Source organism: Chanos chanos, chromosome 10 (genome assembly GCF_902362185.1).
Source record: "Chanos chanos chromosome 10, fChaCha1.1, whole genome shotgun sequence".
NCBI lineage: Eukaryota > Metazoa > Chordata > Actinopteri > Gonorynchiformes > Chanidae > Chanos > Chanos chanos.
Window position 1 is genome coordinate 26,193,801 of NC_044504.1, and position 21,096 is coordinate 26,214,896.

Consider the following 21,096-nt stretch of genomic DNA (forward strand, 5'->3'; position numbering starts at 1 on the left):
GAAGAGGCACCCTGCTGCAGTGTTCGTGAGAGGAGTCATGTTTCAAAAGGGATACCTTTATGATGTCATGGTTATGGAAAAGAATATGGAGTATTCTTTTTCCTCACGAATCTGGCCTTGATGTATCACTTCTGTGGTCTCTATCTTGTGTATTTCAATAGGCAGCTCAAACAGGTGGTTCTGTTTAGTTCATGATGGTAGGAGAAAAAGACACATGAGCTCATTTTAAGAACCATGGCCTCTTTGGACCCTATCATATCCTACTATATCCTATCAGTACCTTAAAATGGTTCACAAAGTACAAAGGTGTGCTGAATATTATACAGCTCTGATTCTGTTTCTGAATAATATGTAGTAATATCTCACATAGGATACAGTCATACACTGACAGAAAGTGGTTTTCAGTGAAGTGTGTTTATTGTTTCTTGAGTTTTCTTGAGAAATTGTTTTAGTTGACTTTAGTTTCCAGAATAACAGTAGAGATTGCAACAAATGCTATTATGAGATTATTTTGCTCACACAGTACTATAAGAGAAAAACATTAAGGCCAGTTTTGGAATGTGATTATCTTAAACAGTAAACCAGACATCATACCGTCTTCATTATTTAGCCAGTCTTATGGCTTAATCAGTTGTTGCACAGTTTTCAACCTGTAGCGCTGGTGAATCGTGGAATTAATTATTAGTCATAGGTAACCTAAGACTTTGATTTCTATAAAAGTCCACAAGAAATTGCATATATATTTTGCACCCTGAGAACATGTCAAAGAGTATAACCAAACCAGATCAAGATGTCTTAAAGGAAATGAGGTAATCTGGGTATGCCCCAGCATCGACGAAGACCACATAGATGAAAGGCTGCTGTAGGTTGTCGACGGCACAGTCGTGTAAACCGGCACGAGGGTTGTTGGGGTCCAGGGGGTCAGGTTCCTTCATACCTTGCTTCCCAAGGCAAGGAGAGCCTGTCAGGACCCGAGCTCTGTACATGTACTTCAGGCCACTGCCATCTGGATTCGAATATGTGTCCTGGCAGGAGTACCATGATTCTTTGGCAAAATATGTTCCGTCACCATAATATGTGGCTGAAAAAGGAAAGAGTGGTTAGAGCAATGATTCTACAATATGTGTGTCTGAGGTAGCCAGTTACTGTCATAATGGAGAGAGTCATGGGAATTACTAGAATCAGTGGTGGCCTTGTTTGGGTCTTTTTGACTCTTTCCTTTACATTACATTGTATTCACTCATTCGGCAGACACTTGTATCAAAAGGGACATTTCAACAGCAAGTACAGAAAGATATAATTCCCATTTATATAGCATGCACATCAGAAAGATTTAGTTGCGAATTTGATTAAATGATGGTTAATTTGATCTTGTAATGCTCTTTTCCTTTCTAGCAAAAGAGAATTATCATACCATTTCTCCCACAGAAACTCCGGTTGAAGCCATTCTTGTTGATTTTCTCGCATATGTCCTTTGTGGTGCCGTGATAAAGGATCTTTTCATTTTCCTGATTTGGGTATTTTTTATCCAAAGTCTGTTTCAACACTGCATACCTTTGCCATTGTCCCTGGCTCTGTATCCTACTGATCTGCGAGGTAAATCGAATTTAGAATCCGATATTACGGGTTATGCAGAAAGTGTCCAACAAAGGAATAAAACACTCTGTAGGATTCATAACTTGGGATGCTCAAAATGTAACAGTCAGCTTTAACTGACAACAATGCAAACAATGATCACCTGGGGGGGAAAAAAAGACTGACTGTACTGTAGGTTAGCGGTGGAATCGTTTACCTGCACTACTTGGACATTTTTAGGGTCTTGTGGGTTCTTGCTGGATGCCAGAAAGTGTTTTTCTATTTTCTGGTACTCTTTTGAAGTTGAAGGAAGGATAATGATTTTCAAGTCTTTTCCATCCATTTTAGTCCATGTTGGAGGAGGCTGGATGATGGCTGAAAAAGAGAGACAGTCAGAATGTCAGTGCTGTTATTTCTTAATTTCTTAATGTTATTTCTTGAAATGTCCACTGAATTTAGCCTAAAGGCCAGCCTTAAAGAATGAAGTAGCATTAAGAAAAACAGCTGAAGGCACAGGGCAGCTTGGAGCAGAAAGATGGCTAAAAACAGACATGCTTTACAAAGAGATCTCTATTGCATATGCAATTTATTACGTTACCTCATGTCCACAAACACTGTTCAAATGATTATGATCATGAAGGTAAAGGTGACATTTAAATCTTTTATTTCACTGATGGAGCATTGTTGCTTGTCTGAGTCTTATCAAAAATCATAAACCGTATAGTAAGGGCCAGCTATGATATAACCAATTAGATATTTTCTTTATGTGCACATACCTGTATCAGAATCAGCCAACAAAGTCCTCTTAACTCTACTTTGATTCCCTCCGCTGTCTGTCCGCATCATTTCCTTGAAGTCCACAGTGTAGGTCTTCCCTTTGTACTGGTATGTGTGCTTTGGCTCTCTTCTGTGGTAGGCCAGCTCAAGCTGGTAACTAATACTGGAATCCAGTGGTTTCCATGCCTCTATTGCACCCACTTCCCAACGTAGTGTTTCCCTTATTCTTTTTTCCTCACTCTCCTGGAACTCTTGCTGCTGTGCTTTCTGGGTGAAGACGTTTATTTTAAGCACAGCATCCAAGACATCATCCTTCTTCCCTGACACTGTAAGCTTGTCCTGAGCAGCTACAAGTATGTGTACTTGGTTGGTTTGGCTGAGAGCTACAATAGCTTCCTTGTCAGCCTCAGGAAGATTGGCGAGATGCTTTGAGTTGACATACTTGCTGGTGCACTCCTCGGAGATGAGATCATCTATGTATTGTTTGACTTTAGCAATGTCAGCAGAAGAACTTCCATAGATCTCCACTGCCATAATGGGGAAGCTGATAGCAGCTGTCTCAGTGGCAAGGCACAGTTTGGCTTTGGTGTTGCTTGGCTGTGACTGTGCTTGTTTTGTTGGTTTGTGTGCTCCTGCTTATAGAAATTCACAAAAGAAAGGTTAATGATATAGTTCTCTTAATATGATTGTTAATCAAGTTTTTGATGTTATGTAATACCCGACATAAAACTGACCAGCTATTGACGGCTTCGGAATTATCCTCTTGAATTTCTTCAAAGCATCCTCAAAATCGCACCGCATGTTTGCTTGGAATATTACAATATGAACATTATTTAGAGATTTTGGTGAGTCAATCGAAAAGTTGGCGATAGCATCGATCATTGCACGTGCCACTGCAGCAGCTGCCAAGTTTCCTGCACCTGTGAAGACAAAATTTTTTACAACAGATGATATTAAAGAATATCTAAATATTTTCTAACAATAAACATCTGTGTACAGCAATTAGGTGGTTTGGCTTGACATACCAGTTCCAAGTGCTGGGAAAGAAACAGATGTAATCTTATTTTCTTCACACTTCTGCATTACTTTGTACATGCATTTGGTAATGTTTATCTCAGTGGTCTGCCCAACCATATGGATGATATTTTTGGTTGGAAGATTCCCAGCTTTGGTTAAAACCACACCATCATCTGGTTGGGTACCTTTGGGGGTTGTAGTTAAAAGGTTAAAGCAATTGTGAGGCAGCGATAGTGAACATGTAGTCAGTTATCAAATTCACCCTGTACATTATCAAATTCAACTGTACATTTTATCATAGAAAAAGGGGAGCACAATACCAAAGGAATAAAATGCATTGAAAGCATACCCAGGGCACTGCACTCATCCACCACTGTTTGTCCTGCTGCTTTGAGAATGGCCCCAGATACACCTGATTTGTTTTCCAGCAAAAACATCAGTTAGTACAGCAGTTATTTCAGAGTAATGCTGAATGTACATAATTTCATTAAAATATAAGTAAGTATTTCAGATATATTTTAGGATTGGGCCCTTTGATTATTTTTTATTCGTAATGCTCACTTCAGGGTGTAGTCCATAGTGCACTGCACTAACCTGATGAGGAATCAATACTAAACACCCCCTCCATAGGGGGGGGTCCCTACCTGTGCTCAGATTAAGGGTTGTATTTGTGCTGCTGACAATGGCCTCTGTTGTCTCCTTGGTGATATCACCACACAGAACTTTGACTTTCAATGGACCGATCATTGCTTCCGTTGTATTTGTTACACCTAAAACAACATGACAGAATATATATATATATAGTATTGCAAAGCATTTTCAGTGGTGTACTGTCATAAAGTTCAAAAAATGACTTCTAATTAACACGTTATTACCACTTGTGCTGTCTTCACTCTCTGAGTCAGTGACAGTATCAGCAGAACTGTCAGTTTGCATTTCCATTTCCTCCTCTTCATCCTCCTCCTCCTCCTCCTCCTCTTCCTCATCCTTACTCTAATTTGAAGACCATCATGACAAAGTAAATTAAGCGCGAATCCTGCATTCAAGTAAATCTGTAGTTTGTATAATTGATCTATAACTAATATTTTAGATTTTCCAAAAATTCTACTCAACTTTGTAATGCATGGTTCCTCAGTGTGCTTCATCACACATCAAAATGTGAAGACCTGTATTCAGTGTATTTAAAGCTTCTATGACAACGGTCTTTACCTGGACGTTGAGAGTCCACTGCTTGAGACCCTGGAGAAACTCTTGCAGGACTTCATCCCGATCAATGACCACATAGATCAGTTTGATCTCCGTGGAGAGACGATGTGAGAGGTGATCATCAAAACCTTGGAGCATGGCACTAATGGCCTCAGCGTTTTTAACCTTACCTCCACCTTTATAGAGGGAGAAAACTAGCTAAGTGCAGCACATAAAATGTGTAATGAAAGTTCATTTTACGGAGCCATCGCAAGAATGTTCATTATCATATCTGAGGATGTATGGTGAATTATCTATGAGAATTAATACATTAAAAATAATGAATGTGTGTCAAGACACGTGAGCACTAATGGCCTCGTGAAAAAGGAAACAGTCCAGTCACTGGACGATTATTAGCTTGAACCTCAAGCAAATTTACAGTACTTCAAAACTGTGTGACCTCAGACATACAAATGAATAAATGTAAGTTGCCCTAAATAAGAACATGACCTAAATGAATAAGAATGAACATCATTTTAAAAACCTTTTTTTGCCAAGGATAAAAGAGGCAGCTAAATGAGTAAGTGTAGACATACTTTTAGAGCACATTTGAATGTGCCAAGTTAGAGTCAACATTTAGGCTGAGCTACGCTAAATGATCGACTTGCTCACCAGTGCCCACTGCTGGGAGAGAGACGGTGGTGATCTTATTCTCCTCGCAACGCTCCAGAACTTTCTTCACCCGTGACCTGGCCTCAGCAGCGGAGTGAGGCCCTGCCATGTGAATGATAAAGTCACACTGCAGGTTGCCACCACTTGTCACTGCAGCTGTGTCACCCTGCAACGGACCTTTAGAAACACATATATTATAGAAGAAATGAGTCTTTGGGACACAGTGACAACTTCAGCATGATAAATGATCTGCTTTTTCATCCAGATACCCTAAACACAATAATCATCCTGCACAGGAGGAATATGGAAAAATAAAGGATAGTAAAGGTATTCAACCGCTTCCTCCTCTATGCTGTAACGGCTATTCAGAAGTAAGCTGATGTGTCATTGTGTTTTTAACACTCACCGTGTTTTTGACATTCCAGCTCAACACTGTTTCCTGCTGCTCTGAATATAGCCCCTGAGACTCCTTGAATAATGGGAGGAAGACAACATTTTACTTTTTCTAAAGCGCAAATTTAAGAGCACACAAATTCCCCCTCACATATTATGCTCATCAAAGTTCTTACACTGTTACATCTAACAGCTGGCGTATGTGTGTTGGTTTCAAAGAGATTAATTCAATAAACATATAAACACATATAATTAAACAAAAATAGCAGACCTCCTTTCAAATTCATATCTCTGTTGGTGGTGTTCACAATGCCACGAACAGTTTCCGTGGTGATATCTCCTTTCTTCACCTCAACTCTGACGCCACCGATTTTGACTGGGTTGTAGAGAAAAGATGGGTTCATGCACTATGTTGTTTATCATTACAGAGGTTACAGTGATTACAATATAGAAAAAATTGATTTAGGTATGTAGGAATCATTCTAACCTTGATTTGGAGGGAGTGTGTTATGAGATGACTGGGGTCTTGTAGGGGTGTCCTTAACAAAACAATTAAAATATATTTAATTACAGTGGGATTTGAAAACTCAGCATTTTTGAGATATTTTGTCTCGTTCAATATGATAGCAGCATGAGTATAAGTAAAACGCTGTAAATTTGAAAATTGTATGTCATGAGTAAAACTTACTATGTAGAGAAACCTTGAAAAGATGTATGAATGAAATGATTGAGAAAAGATACCTTTTTATTTCTTTCTTTGAGATAATCACGATATGAGTCAAAGATCCTCTGCTCAAATGCCACTAGCCTGAGCTCCTTGAGGCTCGATGATTTCGACCGCAACAAATGGTTCTCCAGTCCAGTTAGAATAGCTTTGATTGATTCTTTTGGATCAATACCACCCCTTCCTAATAGAAACCCACAGACAAGTCCATTAATGTTTTTATTTATTATTTATTTGCTTGTTTGTTTTTATTTTTATATCAGTGCAGTTTAATGAATCCCTTAACCGGGTCTTATCTGACTGGTTGTGACCTCACCTGTCCCGATAGCAGGGATAGCCACTGTGGTTGTCTTTTCCTTTTCACACAGTTGTAAAACTTTGTGTATGGAGGATGTGATGTCTTCAGCAGTTTGGGGGCCAACCATCTGGGCAATGTGTTTACACTTAAGCAAACCACCACCTGTCATCACCACCCCATCTCCTTTCTGGGGACCTGGCCATACAAGTACCACACAAAGTCAGTTTTACCGCAAGATTTTCACTGCAGATCCTCTGGCCACATCACAGCCTTGTGAACTCCCAGCTAATGCTGTTTTCAGCTTACAATGCCTGTAGTTAAAATGTTGCAACCTAGCAATCACAGCCAGTGTAGTCTTTCAAACCAACATCTACAGAGAAGTTTTAAAGGTTGGAGGAGGATGATGAAATATTGGTGAATTTTTCCGTAAAGGTGGTCTCAGAAACAACCAAGGAGCTACCAAAGCAGGTAAACTGGATTATAGGCTGATATTAACTCTTGGGTACCAGGATTACCCTGATTACCCTGACTCTTGCATACACTACAATTAGTTGTACTTTTACTTTTAAAACCTGTCACTATATTTTACTCAACATTAATGTCAGCTGTGTTTTCAGACATTACCATGCTTCTTGCATTCCTCTACCACACATTTGCCTGCTGCTTTCAAGATGGCACCTGAGACACCTGACAAACAAATGGAGAGACATGCAGTAAAGCGTCACACCAGATAAAGGCACACAGTTCCGATGTACAACAACGCTTGTGCAATATTAACTTCATCACAGTTAGTCAAAATGCACTGCATAGACTTTGGACAGCAATAAAAATGTCTTGATAAGATTTAAGTATGGACTTAGCTTTATTTAGAGTAAAACTCCATGCACCCTAAGGGATTTTGACTGTTGTGGCCTGTAAAGCCCTTTGAGACTGTAAACAGTGATATTGGGCTCTAAATAAACTTGAAACTTGAAACTTTAAAATAGAAAAATAGCTATTATCATAACTGATAATGACTTCATCTGATGTGCAATGATACTTGCCAGTGTTGAGGTCCAAAGTGCTGCTGTTGGAATTAACAATGACATCCACAGTCTCTTTGGTGATATCTCCATTTTTGAGGGATACTGTCACTCCATGCACTGTCACTTCATGTAAAAATATAGCAACGGAAAGTTGAGTAGTGACATATAGTGCCAGATATTGATGGATCAACGCAGGGTAATTGATCAAACTGAAATAAAATGTGCTTAGAAAACACTCTATATTGAAAGGTATCCCTTAGTCCATGATCCTCCTTCACAGCATTATATTATAATGAACAATTATCTTTAAGTGATCACATGCAGCTACCTTTTGTGTCTGATCCGTGTTTTAGTGTCAGAGCTGCCAGGGAAGCTTGAGAAATAATGCTTGTGGAGGGAGCTGGAGTGCCTGTGGCTGCAGTAGAGCCCTGTACAAAGTGACAAGACAAAATTCCAAACTCACCACAAAATAATGGTTTAGTTCCATGGGGTAAATCCAGAAATTCTTGCTTTAGCTTTTACAATGTATGTAGAGTTTGGCAAACTGCTTTGACAAGTTTAGAGATGAGGAAACATACCCACTGCTGCATATGAGACTTGAACTCATCCACTATCTTCACATCAGATTCTACTACGAATATGTTTCTTAAGTTCTTTGGTGCATTCTGGTGATTTCGGCAGAATTGCTCTATTGCTGCCTTGACAGCAATGTAACTCTGTTTAACAGGAAATCCAAAGCCACAACATCCAAGAGCTGGCATAGCAACAGAAACACAGGATTTATCCTCTGCTTTCTGAAGGCTGTCGTATATGGCTAACTGCAGGAGGCGAGAATCTAGTGGCTGTCCACTTAGACCCCACCGGGGCAACAAAGCATATATAAGGGTCTTTGCCCTAAGTTTTCCTGGGTTACTCAAGACCACACTTCCAACTAGCAGTTTCTCGTTCTGGCGCCTGTCGCATACATCTTTGATCTGTGAACCTCCAACTTTGAGGAACTCTTGGGCAACGGGATTATTAAAGGCCAGGTTGTTGTTCAGAGGGCAAATCAAAGCATCAGCAACATGATGATGTATTTCACCCTCTATGATGGTCAGAGTTACACTTCCTACTTTATGAGTGAAACTCTTTGGAATTCCAGTCTTGCCAGTTTGTTTTGAAAGATATAGCTTGCATTGAAATTCCTTGGCTTTGGCCTTGAGGTTGGCTTCATGTTTTTCCAACGATTTAGACTGTCCAGCTTTGGAATATGTCTGTGTCTCCATTATGAGGGACACCAGCTGTTTCTTTACTGCTTCCACAGCCTCTTTAATCTTATCTTTTGCAGCTGTAACTTTAAGGCAAGGGGAATTCTGTGTTCTGCAAACAAGAATGGTCACACCAAGGTTCTTCACTTCTGGGATCTCAGACAAGTTCATGCAAGTGTCTATGAACTCTACTTCTCGCACTGATTTTAGAGGGATATCTTCAGTTGCTGGTGTTTTATTTTCCAGGTATCCTTTCAGCTTCCTTGAGACATCTGCAACTACATTTGAAAATCCACATACTTCAATCTTTGCTTCTGATGGTGTGATTTGGACTTTGTGGTCATTTTGGCTAGATTCCATTTCATCTTTAATGTTTGCAATCAAGCTCATCCAGCTTTCACTTTTCACTGCAGCTGTCTGATCAGGTGTAAGATGGATAACGTCCTCCTTAAGAACCTCTCTTAATTTTAGATCAGCTTTCTGGATCATTTCTGTCTCTGCAAGGATCTGAAGAGAATCCTTGCTTTTGAGAAATGAAGCTGAGATGTTGTTTTGGGCAAAATAGTCCTGCTCAAATTTCTTTAGGTGTAGGGACATCAGGAATGTTACCATTGTTTCTGAAAGATTCACTGGTTGCTTATCTAAACCCTGAATGACTTGCTCTGCAACAATCACACTGTCCTTCAAACCCTTCAGATGAAAGCTCAGACTGACTTCATCTTTGGAAACTGTTACGTCAGTGACCTTGGAATGTAGTAAACCTTCAATCAAGTTGAGCTCATCTAGAGAGTTCAGCTGAATACTTCTCTCAATGGTGTTCCTCTCCAGTTTCAGTTCCTCTGTTGCAGTGTCTACATGCTTCCTGATCAGGTCAAAAAGTGCATTAACTGTGTTCGTTAAGCCCACAACCACAATTGCTGATCTTGACTTATGATAGAATACATCAGTATCAGGGGAATTTAGTTTCTGACAGTCATCTTCAATCTTTTTCCAGACCTCCGCCTCAGCTGCCAATTCAGATACGCAGTAGTTATTTAGAAAACTTTGTGCTTCTCTCCTGGCTTTACTCTCCCAGGTAGAGCTAAGGCGTTGTGCAGCCAAAGACTGTCTATCCACTGCTATCCCCAGCACAATCTCATTGGATGTAGTGGCCTTGTCAAAAAGCAAATTTGCATGAATGGTTTTGAGCTGGCTTTGAAACAGTTTTTTACACTGTTCATTTCTTTTGATAAAATTGATAAGATCCTCATTCACAACAATGCTGATATCTGTGGGAATGGCTGACAAGGGCCTAAGTTCTCCAGTCAAGGCTTTCTGAAGGCCTGAGTAGAGCAGTGAAGTGCTGAGCTCCGTGTTAAAAGGACAGTGCTTCTTCTCTACCACTTGGTGTGCCACTATCAAAGAACAATAGAAAGCACACATAAGCATTGCATTGACTGTGACTTAAATAAATCAATATGTGTGTAATGAATGAGATTTGGCATTTATGGATCACAGTTGTGGTTCATGAAAAAGTTTTTTTTTTCCCCAAATCTCCTCTCTTGAAATTCTGTAAAAAAGAGCATGTAATGACATTGAATCACTCTTTACATAATTACAGCTAATTAATGACTATTATTTCACACCTTGTTACATCACTCTGCATGAAACACAGTTATGTGATTCAGTGACATTATATGCTCTTTTGTTGGAAATGAAGCAACATTTATTCAATTTCTAAGCTGCTTATCCTAATTAGGGTCGTGGAGAGTGCTGGAGCCTATTCCAGCGCTCATTGTGCGAAAGGCGAAGAAACACCCTGGACAGGTCACCAGTCCATCACAATAATGCAGCAACATGCCTTAGCTAAATGTATCTAATGGCTAAGTTATTACTATAGAGTCTGAATGGGTGGTAAGCATGTGTTTTTGTTCTCATGGTTGCTACACAGATGTCAAAATAAATAGTTTAATCAAAACATTCTATCAAAAGGAATTAAGATTTGTCGCGGAAGCTGTTTTAAACAAATTGACTAATTTGTCTGGCACATAGCTATGGAATAAACAGAACTATATACAGTGAAAGTATGTAAAAGTAAAGTATACTAATGTACAGCAAAAAAAAATAAGACCCCTTGGAGTGGTTATGACCTCTGTTTGAGACTGCAAGGTCTTACCTACCACAAAATGTTACTTTCACAACATTTTTTAACATTTAATTAAAACATAAGCAGACAACATTAACCAAAACTCTGAAATTGTAAATAATTGTTCTTTAACTTTTTATGTACAATAAGATTATAGTCAATAAAAAGACACAAATATTTTAGAAAATTGATGTAAATGTGAGGAATTAAAACTTACCATTACAGTCTTCAAATGTTATGACTGCACTCTTATGCTTGTTTACCCATATTAAGGATTTAATGTCTCCTCCATGACTCTTCTTTTTGTTGGTAAAATATAAGAATAAGGCATCCTCTGAAATCCGAGTCATGTCTCCTTTGACCAAGATAGAATCTGTGAGCTCCAAACGGGATGCTCCTATCTCCATGCCCTTGAACTTCTTTGAGGAGCATTTTCTCAGAAATGATTCCACATCTATAGAAATAATGTCACAACAATCAGAATTTGCTTAATTTGAATCCAACACTGTTCTGTAATGCATCATGACAAGAGTACTTAAAGTAAGACTAAAATATCCCTAGAGCTCATGAGATAATCATTAAGTCACAAGAAACAGACCAATATTTTAAAATAAATGGAGAAAGTTTCGTAGATGTAAACTATCCACTGCTGAGAAGAATTCTAGCATGTTAGGCTTATAGAAACTGTCTTTATATAACAAGGAGTGTGCTCTTGTTGCTCTCTTGGGTGGATCCTAAGACTTTATCTTTGCATGAAACTGAATGTAAGCCCACCAATATCTTTTTTGAAGGTGACAATGATTCTCTCTTCATCATCTATTGTTTCCCAAGTGTGTGGCGCACTTTGACTGCAGCTGTTGATAAACACTGAGATAATTTCGCATTTGCAGCTGTCCTTGAATCCACTTAAGATGAAACGTCGAGGGTCCCATGTTCCTTCTTGTTTGTAAACCCTCACGGAGAGGCCAAGTTCATGTCTTTCCCTGTCCAGAATTGCCTGCAAATCTGAGAGACAACATTTCAGATTGCCTGGTTGCCAGTCATTCAGACAGACTAAAATCTTCCCTTTTTTGTGATTTTGAGAAAAGTAATCATGACTGTCTGTAGTTTGAACTGAATAATCTTTATTTCAGAAAATTTGCAGATGTTTCTATAATATTACCTCAACTCTGACCTCACAAAAAATCTCTTAAGTCTTTTGGTCCTGTACAACTGAATGTCATAAAAACAGTCGTTTCACAACCAAATTTTTCTCTGGACGTATTTCCTACCAGTGATCCGAGTCATAGCGCATGCATGCAATGCCGTACAAGACATTCATCTGTGACGGTGAGGTAATGTAAGAGAATATGTTAATCACAGACAATAAAAGTTAGTATATCTATTACCTGACTGTCTAGCTAGTTTCACTGTCCAGCAGTTTTTTCCGATCTTGGTGATTTCAAAATCCTCGGTGAATTGTTCGAAATACAGTGTGAGGGTTTCATTGTCAATCTCCGTGGTGCTGTTCACTAGAAGCACGTCCACTCGATTGTCTGTCTCTTCGGAATGTTTTAACCCTGGAAGACGATCATTACATTGCTCTTTACTCAGTGAACAACGGAATGCTCCCCGCAGTGTTTGAGATGATCGCCATATGTTTTTTGAATGAAAAAAACATGCATACCTGTGTCACTTTCTGATGCTGGCTGTTGCATCGCAGAGAAATGAAAGTGTAAAAAATTGAAATGAGAAAGAAAGCAAGCAAGAAAGACAGACAGACAGACAGACAGACAGACAGACAGACAGACAGAAAGAAATAAATAAAGAAAGAAAGAAAGAAAGAAAGAAAGAAAAATATTGTATTACATTAGATATATAATGCTAAACATTCTTCAACACTACCATATCATGCAGCTTTATTTATCTCTTTATTGTGAAATTACGGGAAAGAGGCCGCATAATAAGCGAAAGCTGAAATTTGACATTTAAAAAATAGGATTTAGTGGCTTCTGCTGCATATAAATGTATCTGGCATTATATAGTACTGTAACATTTGACAGTGGTCGAAATCTTGCGACTGTGTCAAGCATGAAGGGTAAGCCCTTTAATACAGAATTTCTCAACTCCACTTCTACATGAACTCGCAGCACTGCGCATTTAGTGTAATATCGGACACTAGTACGCGTCTTTCAAACACAGGGGGCAGATAAGTGCCTATGGTCTGTGAATGTGGATGAGCTGTGATAATGTTTGAACTAGGTGTTTGAACTAGGAACTACTGTTGGAGTGAAAGGAATGCAATGAATGAACTGGATCTCATATTTAGAGCAAACCAGGTTATGCAGCTTCATTTACATAGTGTCGAAATCATTTTAATTAAAAAAAATAAGTTTACCTTATCTCCAGAGGCTTGCTTTTGCAGTTTGGGTTTAGGTAAAAGTGCAGGTTTGCATTTCTTAGCTTTGGGACCCCCGTCCTCCAGTTGACTTACTTTTAACTCAGCTAATCCTTTGTTTTTTAAATCAACTTTGTGAATCCCTTTGTCAAGCACTCTCTTAAGATCTGAGAACGGAAAAGATAGACACATTCCTCAAGAACTCCTTGAACTCATCGAGGTACAAACATAAGTTAACATGTAACGGGGACATGCATGTATACAGACATGTTATTTACACGAACTAAATTATGGAAGCCTATATGTTGGACATTTCCTCGGTACATTCAAATGTGCATAATTTTATCGTAAATTTCTGTCTCACCCCCATCATCGATGTAAACGAGCAGTGCTTTCCGTGTGTCCTCAGGGTGTTCTCTAACTTCCTTGATTTCCCCACCGGACTTTCTCTTATTCCTAAAGTATAGCTCTAACTTTGTTCTTACGTGATCCAAATGATCAGGGAGCCCCTCCAGCACCAATGTTTTCTCATCCATGTCCTAAAATACTGCGTTAACCTATCATTAAAAGAGCAAGTCGCTTTACGACCGATGCCTACCTGGCCATGATTGAAAAATCGGCGTATTGTCAATAAAGAAACAAAACTAAAACAAAACAGACAAACTCTCACGAATGGGTTTTTAGAGGATTATCTGAGAGGACCCTTAATCAAACGACGATTGCACTGAAATTGAGCTGAAAGCGCTTCAACCAGATTGTGTTTTGGACTAACTTTCACTTTTGATTCTGTGATTCACGTGATTTCTGGGATCTAAAGGCCGTGGTACTACATTCTATGAACCAGTTCAAGGAAGTGTTTATCGTTTTAACAACTTTTCTGTTGCGTTTGCACTGCGTTAGGCTTATTATATTTCAAACCGTTTGCTCAATCAAAGTTAAGGTGGATTTTTCGAAAATAAGACAGTGAACGTTGAACTTTTTGTGGAATATATAGAGAGCAACTGTATTCTTGTATTTTCAAGGAGATTCGGTCGAGCACTTCGAAATGAACGGGACGGTAAGTGTTCCTGTTAAAGGACTTCATTCCACCGAATCAATGTACTTGTGCAAGAGGGTGAACTAAATTCTAATCTTATAACTAAACTATTATTACAGCTTCACGGCAGCGCAGAGAATGATAAACTGGCCGAGGCTATAAAGGAACTGGACCAATGGAAGGTACTTGCTTCTCCCGTACTAACTCCTCTAACGTATTCGGTTAAGGAACTGTTGAATTTTCAAGATGGCAAGGACTACTTTCCCTTTTCTACCTAATTTCGTGTTTCGCAGGGCGCAGTACCATATAAATTCAGATTTCGTGTATGAGCGTGTGACCAATGGTTAAGATAGCTCTGAAACAGAATTAAAATTGCCATTCTTCGAAAACATATATATATATATATATATATATATATATATATATATAGCCTTATGTTAGACGGACTGCATGGCTCACCTGAACGAACCATTGGCTGTTTCTCAAGATGAAGAGTGCATATTGAAAAACAGCCATTCATTGTTCGTGTATCAATGCATGGTGGGTATTATGCAAATACTCGTCGTTATAAAGGCGTGGTTATGTATTTTTCTCAATTTTTAACTTCGGGATTTGAGAAATTTTGGAAATGCCATTGTCTTTGAGAACTGTGCATAATGTGATTAACAATATTTTTTTTTGACATTCTGACATGTTATGACATCTTACGAACTGATATAACCAGCAGTTTCTCTCACAATTCAAAAATGCATAGGCCTACATCAGTTCTCAATTTTAACAACATTTCTCACAGAAACGGTGTGAGAAAGCAGACCAAGAAAAATCCAGGTTGTTACTGGAAAAAATGGACTCAGAGTTGGAAAAGAAACAAATCCAAAAGGAGACAACCGATTTAATTGAGGCTCAAGAGCGACTTAAAGGAAAATTTTCTGAAAGAATGCAGGGAATACAGGTAGGCATGGTGCATTATTGTTTTGTATGAAATAACTTGATCAGTTTGTAGAGTTCATAATGGTCTAAAGAAAAAGTATTTCCCTGTTTCTGATTACCAACCCTCATGTTTACAGAACTGGCCATGAGTATGACAGTAATTACGGCGCTATATTTTACACAGCAAATATATGTGTTTGTACCGGAGTTTCACAGCGTTACTATCAAAGTTATTTTACATTCATTAACTACAAATTCAGCTTCCTCGGTCTGGGAAAGCTGTAGTAACAGTCTTTGAAATTCAGTCATTTTGATTTCGTGGAATAAGGCAGTAAATCTGCGTTGTCAAATTCATAGAAGGAAAACACTGATCTTGAGAAGACCATTCAGGATTTGTCAAGGAAACTCCAGAAATTGCAGCAGGAGCTCAAAGCTAAACAGGCTGAGACCACTTCTCTACAGCAAAGATTTAAGGTACGTTCAGCTGAGAGGAATATCAGACAAAAGGGCAGATATGTCTTCTGAATAAATGAGAAAATTAAGTAGCAAAATATGCATCAGTACCTGTTGATGGAGATGTATTAAGTGCAGAATAGAATTATTATTAAAATGATTTTTTAAATTTATTTTGAACAATAAATTATTCCTGATTTTTCAGCAGCTGAACACAAAAACATTTCAGTAACTCTGATAGGGTATCTGACAGCCTTTCAGTCATATGAATGAGATGATTGTGTGGTTAATGTCAGTTTGCTGCATGTTTAACATCTTTAGTAGAATTTGGCTTTAGTTAAAATACAGTACGTTAGAGAGCGCAACGGGAGGAAATTATGTATAGAGATAGTTCAGGAAAATATTCTTGAGAGCAGTTTGTTATCCTGAAAAGACCTCCACTCTGAGTTTCTAAAGCAGAGACTAAAAGCTTGGAACATAACATGAAAACTAAACACAGAAATCATATAAAAGAGAAATCATGATCCATTTTAGTTCAGCCACACAGCAACACAACTGTAACTCTTCTAGATCAGAGCTGTGATCCCTGAAAAAAGAGTGAAGTTCACTGAGGTGGTCAAGAATGAAGAAGAGTATGAAGAATATCAAAACATTAAAGGAATCTTCACCATCACTCAAAGACCCTCCTTTGTTCTGAGGGGTGGGCAAGCCCTCATCACCTTTGAAGAAGAGAAAGGTACTGACCCGACATGCTCCCAGTCATCACGTTGTTTCATCATTGATATTTAGCCATTTTTAGACACTTTACCACTCACGGTCTTCTCATCAGAATACTTCTGATAGTAGTGCGCATCTTCCATATATTTATTCAAATGATTTCAACTGATTTGAAGTCTGAGTTATCTCAGGACAAATGAGAAACGCATTAAAGATTTAAAGACACACAAGGTAATCTAGGAATGGTTGCCATGCTTTTTACTCTTGTTTGTATTTCTTAGCATCAGTGAACCCTAACAAAATTCATTACAACATTAGTGGAATTCTTAAAGTCTTTGGTAGAAATAGGCATCACTTTTATCCTCATAGCATACTTAACACAAAGTTATCAGCTTTCAAAGATAGTCTGTCAAATTGTAGCATCTAATGCCACTCCTGGGTTGCTTGTTGTGAGACATTGAGTTGGTTGTGTCTATATTTCTCTCAGTGGGTTTTGACAAAAATCAAGAAATTTCTGAACTTTTTTGTTTCTTAAGTTAGAGAGTCCAATGAGTTAAAAATGTATAATATCAGGTATATAATACTGGTTTACATTTGTACATGAACTAACTAGATTAATATACTAAAGGTGAAATTTGCACGCTTAATATGCACATCATTACACAGTTTAGCTGTAATAGGCAGTGTAACAACCAACCCCTTGTGAGAACTGTCCCCACTCTCTTTCAACTATTACAATTGCAGAGCATAAATCTCATTAGTCATTAGAACTTGAGCTGTGAGAATCTGTCATGTAGGTCTCTCTGATGCTGATTAAAAAATTGATGGGCAGGTAAATTGAAAGGAGCACTAAGCAGATTTGTTTGGTCCTTCTCTTAGTGGCTGACCAAATCCTCAGATTAGCCAAGTGCTCTGTAGCCTGTGACACAGTCAAGATGGATGTGAAGCCAAGACAGATTCCCCTGGGCCCATCTGTGAAATTTGAGGTAATGATAAGGTGTAATGGATTGGGAACCTTTCAAAAGTATTTACCAGTCCCTTTTACGTTCACAATGTGGTCTGTTCCACGTAAAATAGAGTGTCATTTCACAACCTTTTCAGCACAAAGCGTGAAAGTGTGTATGTGTGATTTTGTCCACAGGTGCATCTTGAGGTTTCCAAGAGGACAATCAAGTTCTCTCAAGCTCCTCTGAATCAAGATGAGGATCGCATGAGGGACCGACTGGAGATCAGCTTCTCCAAGCCAAGTCAAGGTGGAGGAGAGGTGGACAGAGTGGACTATGATAAAAAGACAGGCACGGGCATTATCACCTTCCTCAACACTGGAGGTAAGTTTGTGGGTCTTGTTTTTCTCTTCTTTGTTTTTTTTCTTTTGAAGTCTGCTTTTTTTTTCAGTATGTTGGAAAAATGACACTTCAGCAGTTCCACCAGTAAAAAATTAGGCCCCGTCCTGACGACAACGGAATGTTTCGAAAACGACGTTTTTCCTTTGTATTTTCAAAAAGTTTCATATCCATATGACAACATTTTGAGAATTCATTCTTGTCCACACGGATTCGCAAAAACGAGTGAAAATGCTGTAGTATGTATGTATGTATGTATGTATGTATGCCAGGGTAGTAGGTGCAGTGTAACTCTGCCACTCAAATGTACAAACACCACAGAAGAACACCACGTAAACATAAATAGCCATGTGCAAGCTGGGGCTGGGGTGGCCCAGTGGTGTAGTGGGTAGTGCTGTCGCCACCCAACAAGCTGGTTCTGGGTTTGATTCCCAGTTGTGCGACCAGGGTTCTTTTTGTGTGGAGTTTGCATGTTCCGTCTGTGTGGGTTTCCTCCCACAGTCCAAAGCAGGTGTGGGCAAATCTGGTCCTGGAGGGCCATGGTCCTGCTGTTTTTCTTGTCGACATACTAAATACAACCTGTGATTGGCTGAAGAGCGTGCACACCTGTTTTCAAGGTGAAAATCCATAGGCAACTAAGAGGTGAAAACAAAAACCGGCAGGACACCGGCTCTCCAGGACCAAATTTGACCACACTCGGTCCAAAGACATGCGAATTGGAGACACTAAATTGCCTCTAGGTATGAATGTGTTTGTCTGTGTGTTTGCCTTGTGATGGGCAGGTGGCATGTCCAGGGTGTTTCCCTGCCTTTTGCCCAATGGATGTTGGGAAAGGCTTTAGAACCCCGCGACCCTAATTAGGATAAGCAGCTTAGATAATGAATGAGAGCGAGTGAGTGAACTGGGACCATGTCATCATCATTTTCAAACGGTTCTGTATTCGCCTGTCAGCGATGTAAGGGTTGCGTTTTCAAAAGATTAAACTCTGGAACCTGGTTTCAAAAGACTGCATTTTCAGGCCCTGAAAATGCCACTGTTGTGTGGACCAAAAACCAAAACGCCACAAAACTTTTCTGTTTTCGCAGAGACTCCATTTTCACAGTTGTCGTGTGGACAGCCCCTTAATGCTCTATTTTGAAGATGTAGTGTATACTGTATTATTTTGATCCAGATAGGAGAAAAAAATATAGCCTACCAATTTATAGTTGGTCTGTCTTGTCTTTGGAAAGGTTGATTCATGAATGTATAAGAAAAATCATGTGTTGTCATGGAAACAAGGTTTTGTCTGCAGTGTAGGACTCAAATGTCATCTGTATTTTCTTCCCTTCAGTTGCTGAGAACTTGTCTCTCAAGCGGAAGCACTGTGTTAATGCTGGCCGTGAAGTGATGGTAGATGTTGCCCCAAGTTATGATTTCCAGCTAAAGAAGTTTCAGGTAAGACTGCATCGATGTTGATAGGCAATTACTTTCTCAGAGTGAATCCCCATTCCCCAGTTACCTTTAAAAACTGTGGAAACTTCCTGCTTGGAAGGTATAGTGTAACACGGATTATATTTAATGGAAAAACGTGAAAACAGTAAAAACAGTTATGACCTTCAGGAAGGAGAACTAAAATAAGTTATTTAGTGCTTGGAGATGTTGAAATATAAGAAGTAACACAAAGATAACTTGTAAATACAGTATAACTATGAGCTACTTGTTTACAGTACAATCTGGTATATCATCTAGACATTTTCTGGGGTGCCTAAACGGACAGTCCTACTGGATGGGATCAGAGACGAGTTGGATGAGGAGGATCTTCAGGACCACCTGGAGATCCACTTCCAGAAGCCTAGCAACTATGGTGGAGAGGTGGAGACCATCAAATACATCTCAAAGAAGGAGCTGACAGCCTTCTTCAGCGAAGACCTCTCTGAGATGGAGGCATAAGCACCAAACCAATGCAAATGTATGTGAAGCTTCAGCATTTAAATGGAACTTAGGGGTCCTATCTTACTCTTTCTGTCATATTATGTCTTCATAAAATATAAATAATAATAATGGCTCAGTCTAGGGTTAAATGGGGAATGGCCTATGAGAGAAAACGGGGAGAAATTTGTGATTTTCATCATGGACAGCTTTTGGTTACTTCAAGAACAATCTCTGTGTGCCATAGTAGAAAGACTGAGTGTTTAAAAGTCATCAAACAGATGTCAATCCTTAATCAGCCTCTCTCCCTGTTAGTAGGGTTTTAGAATATGCATACTGCATGTAGTTCACCCTGATAAAAACTGGTATTAAAAGTTTTAGATCACATATTGCTTTTCAAAAAAATCATTTTCCATATATATTACCATATTATCATATATCAGTTATCATCAATATGGTCAGTTATCAATTATTAGATGCATTAGTAGATAGATTATAAATAATACATACAATAGTTGAATTAGGTTGCAAGAGATTTTGTAATATGAAATGTGAAGTGAATCTTAATGCTGAACAATTGCTCAGGTTCTTATATGTTCTGACATTTGCTGTATGAAAACAGTAGAGGGCGCTAAAGCACAATGGAAAAATGACTTTGAAGTCATTTTACTGAATTACAGGGACAACAACAGTTTTCCTGTTTTGAAGATACATCCCATTTAAATTCACACAAACTCATATATGGTGAAAGATTACAAAAGCCATCTCACAGAGCAGGAACACCACTGTTTTGTGTTACAACTAGTGTTGATATGTGGAGTAGCCCTCCATTATTGAATTTTGCCACGTGAAAATTCCTGGTTTAACTCTTGTTCCCATAATCATAATAAAAGAGGAAAGACAATGCTTCGGATTCTGTGTTGGTTTTGAATGGTCCTCATTAATTATAGTAATATTTCAGCAGGATATTTATCTTAGGAAATTATGATTACGGTTTTCAACAGCTGCTTTGAACTCTAAAGTTGACAGTTCAATGATAAGTCTGTAAGGACTGGAATGCTATGGCTTGGTCACACATTATCACAGGAGTAATGCACTGATCTCACTATATGTTGGTTGTTGGTCATAATCCTGCCACCGTATTGTCATGAAAGCTGTATACATGTATTAACAAATATTTCACACATAAATATCCCATATCCCAAACAATGCTTAACATCAAGAAATACGTTCAGTTGGTCTTCTGAAGGCAGTAGGCTGTTTAGGAATATTTCAGAATGTCTAACCCAGTTAG

The 21,096-nt window shown here is 38.8% G+C and overlaps 2 protein-coding genes across 2 annotated transcripts; one reads left to right on the plus strand and one right to left on the minus strand.

Moving 5' to 3' along the window:
* Positions 1–752: 752 nt before the first annotated feature.
* On the minus strand, positions 753–13,951 carry parp14rs3 (poly(ADP-ribose) polymerase family member 14-related sequence 3). Its single transcript, XM_030787537.1, has 25 exons — positions 13,780–13,951; positions 13,431–13,582; positions 12,427–12,619; positions 11,813–12,043; positions 11,256–11,492; positions 8,245–10,307; positions 7,995–8,094; positions 7,685–7,789; positions 7,266–7,328; positions 6,660–6,836; positions 6,361–6,527; positions 6,107–6,137; positions 5,891–5,995; positions 5,633–5,695; positions 5,227–5,403; positions 4,579–4,751; positions 4,338–4,362; positions 4,014–4,139; positions 3,719–3,781; positions 3,378–3,554; positions 3,087–3,272; positions 2,352–2,984; positions 1,793–1,950; positions 1,415–1,589; positions 753–1,081 (listed from the first exon to the last, which is right to left on the minus strand). Exons 1-25 carry the CDS (start codon positions 13,949–13,951, stop codon positions 786–788), a joined length of 6,048 nt encoding a protein of 2,015 aa, XP_030643397.1. The 3' UTR covers positions 753–785.
* Positions 13,952–14,285: 334 nt separating this feature from the next.
* On the plus strand, positions 14,286–19,858 carry LOC115823073 (N-myc-interactor-like). Its single transcript, XM_030787080.1, has 9 exons — positions 14,286–14,472; positions 14,571–14,633; positions 15,245–15,403; positions 15,739–15,855; positions 16,405–16,570; positions 17,431–17,537; positions 17,693–17,879; positions 19,225–19,328; positions 19,623–19,858. Exons 1-9 carry the CDS (start codon positions 14,461–14,463, stop codon positions 19,821–19,823), a joined length of 1,116 nt encoding a protein of 371 aa, XP_030642940.1. The 5' UTR covers positions 14,286–14,460; the 3' UTR covers positions 19,824–19,858.
* The last annotated feature ends 1,238 nt before the right edge of the window (positions 19,859–21,096 follow it).

What these genes read in the sequence shown, in the direction of transcription:
- parp14rs3 (XM_030787537.1), bottom strand. Translation starts at nt 13,951, where the DNA reads ATGGATGAGAAAACATTGGTGCTGGAGGGGCTCCCTGATCATTTGGAT. An exon ending in AGAGGAATGCAAGAAGCATG is followed by an intron (nt 6,837 to 7,265) that starts GTAATGTCTGAA and finishes TTGTATGGCCAG; the next exon opens with GTCCCCAGAAAGGAGATGGG. An exon ending in GGATGAGGAAGAGGAGGAGG is followed by an intron (nt 4,140 to 4,337) that starts AGGAGGAGGAGG and finishes ATGTTGTTTTAG; the next exon opens with GTGTAACAAATACAACGGAA.
- LOC115823073 (XM_030787080.1), top strand. An exon ending in AAAGAATGCAGGGAATACAG is followed by an intron (nt 15,404 to 15,738) that starts GTAGGCATGGTG and finishes TCAAATTCATAG; the next exon opens with AAGGAAAACACTGATCTTGA. An exon ending in CACCTTCCTCAACACTGGAG is followed by an intron (nt 17,880 to 19,224) that starts GTAAGTTTGTGG and finishes TCTTCCCTTCAG; the next exon opens with TTGCTGAGAACTTGTCTCTC.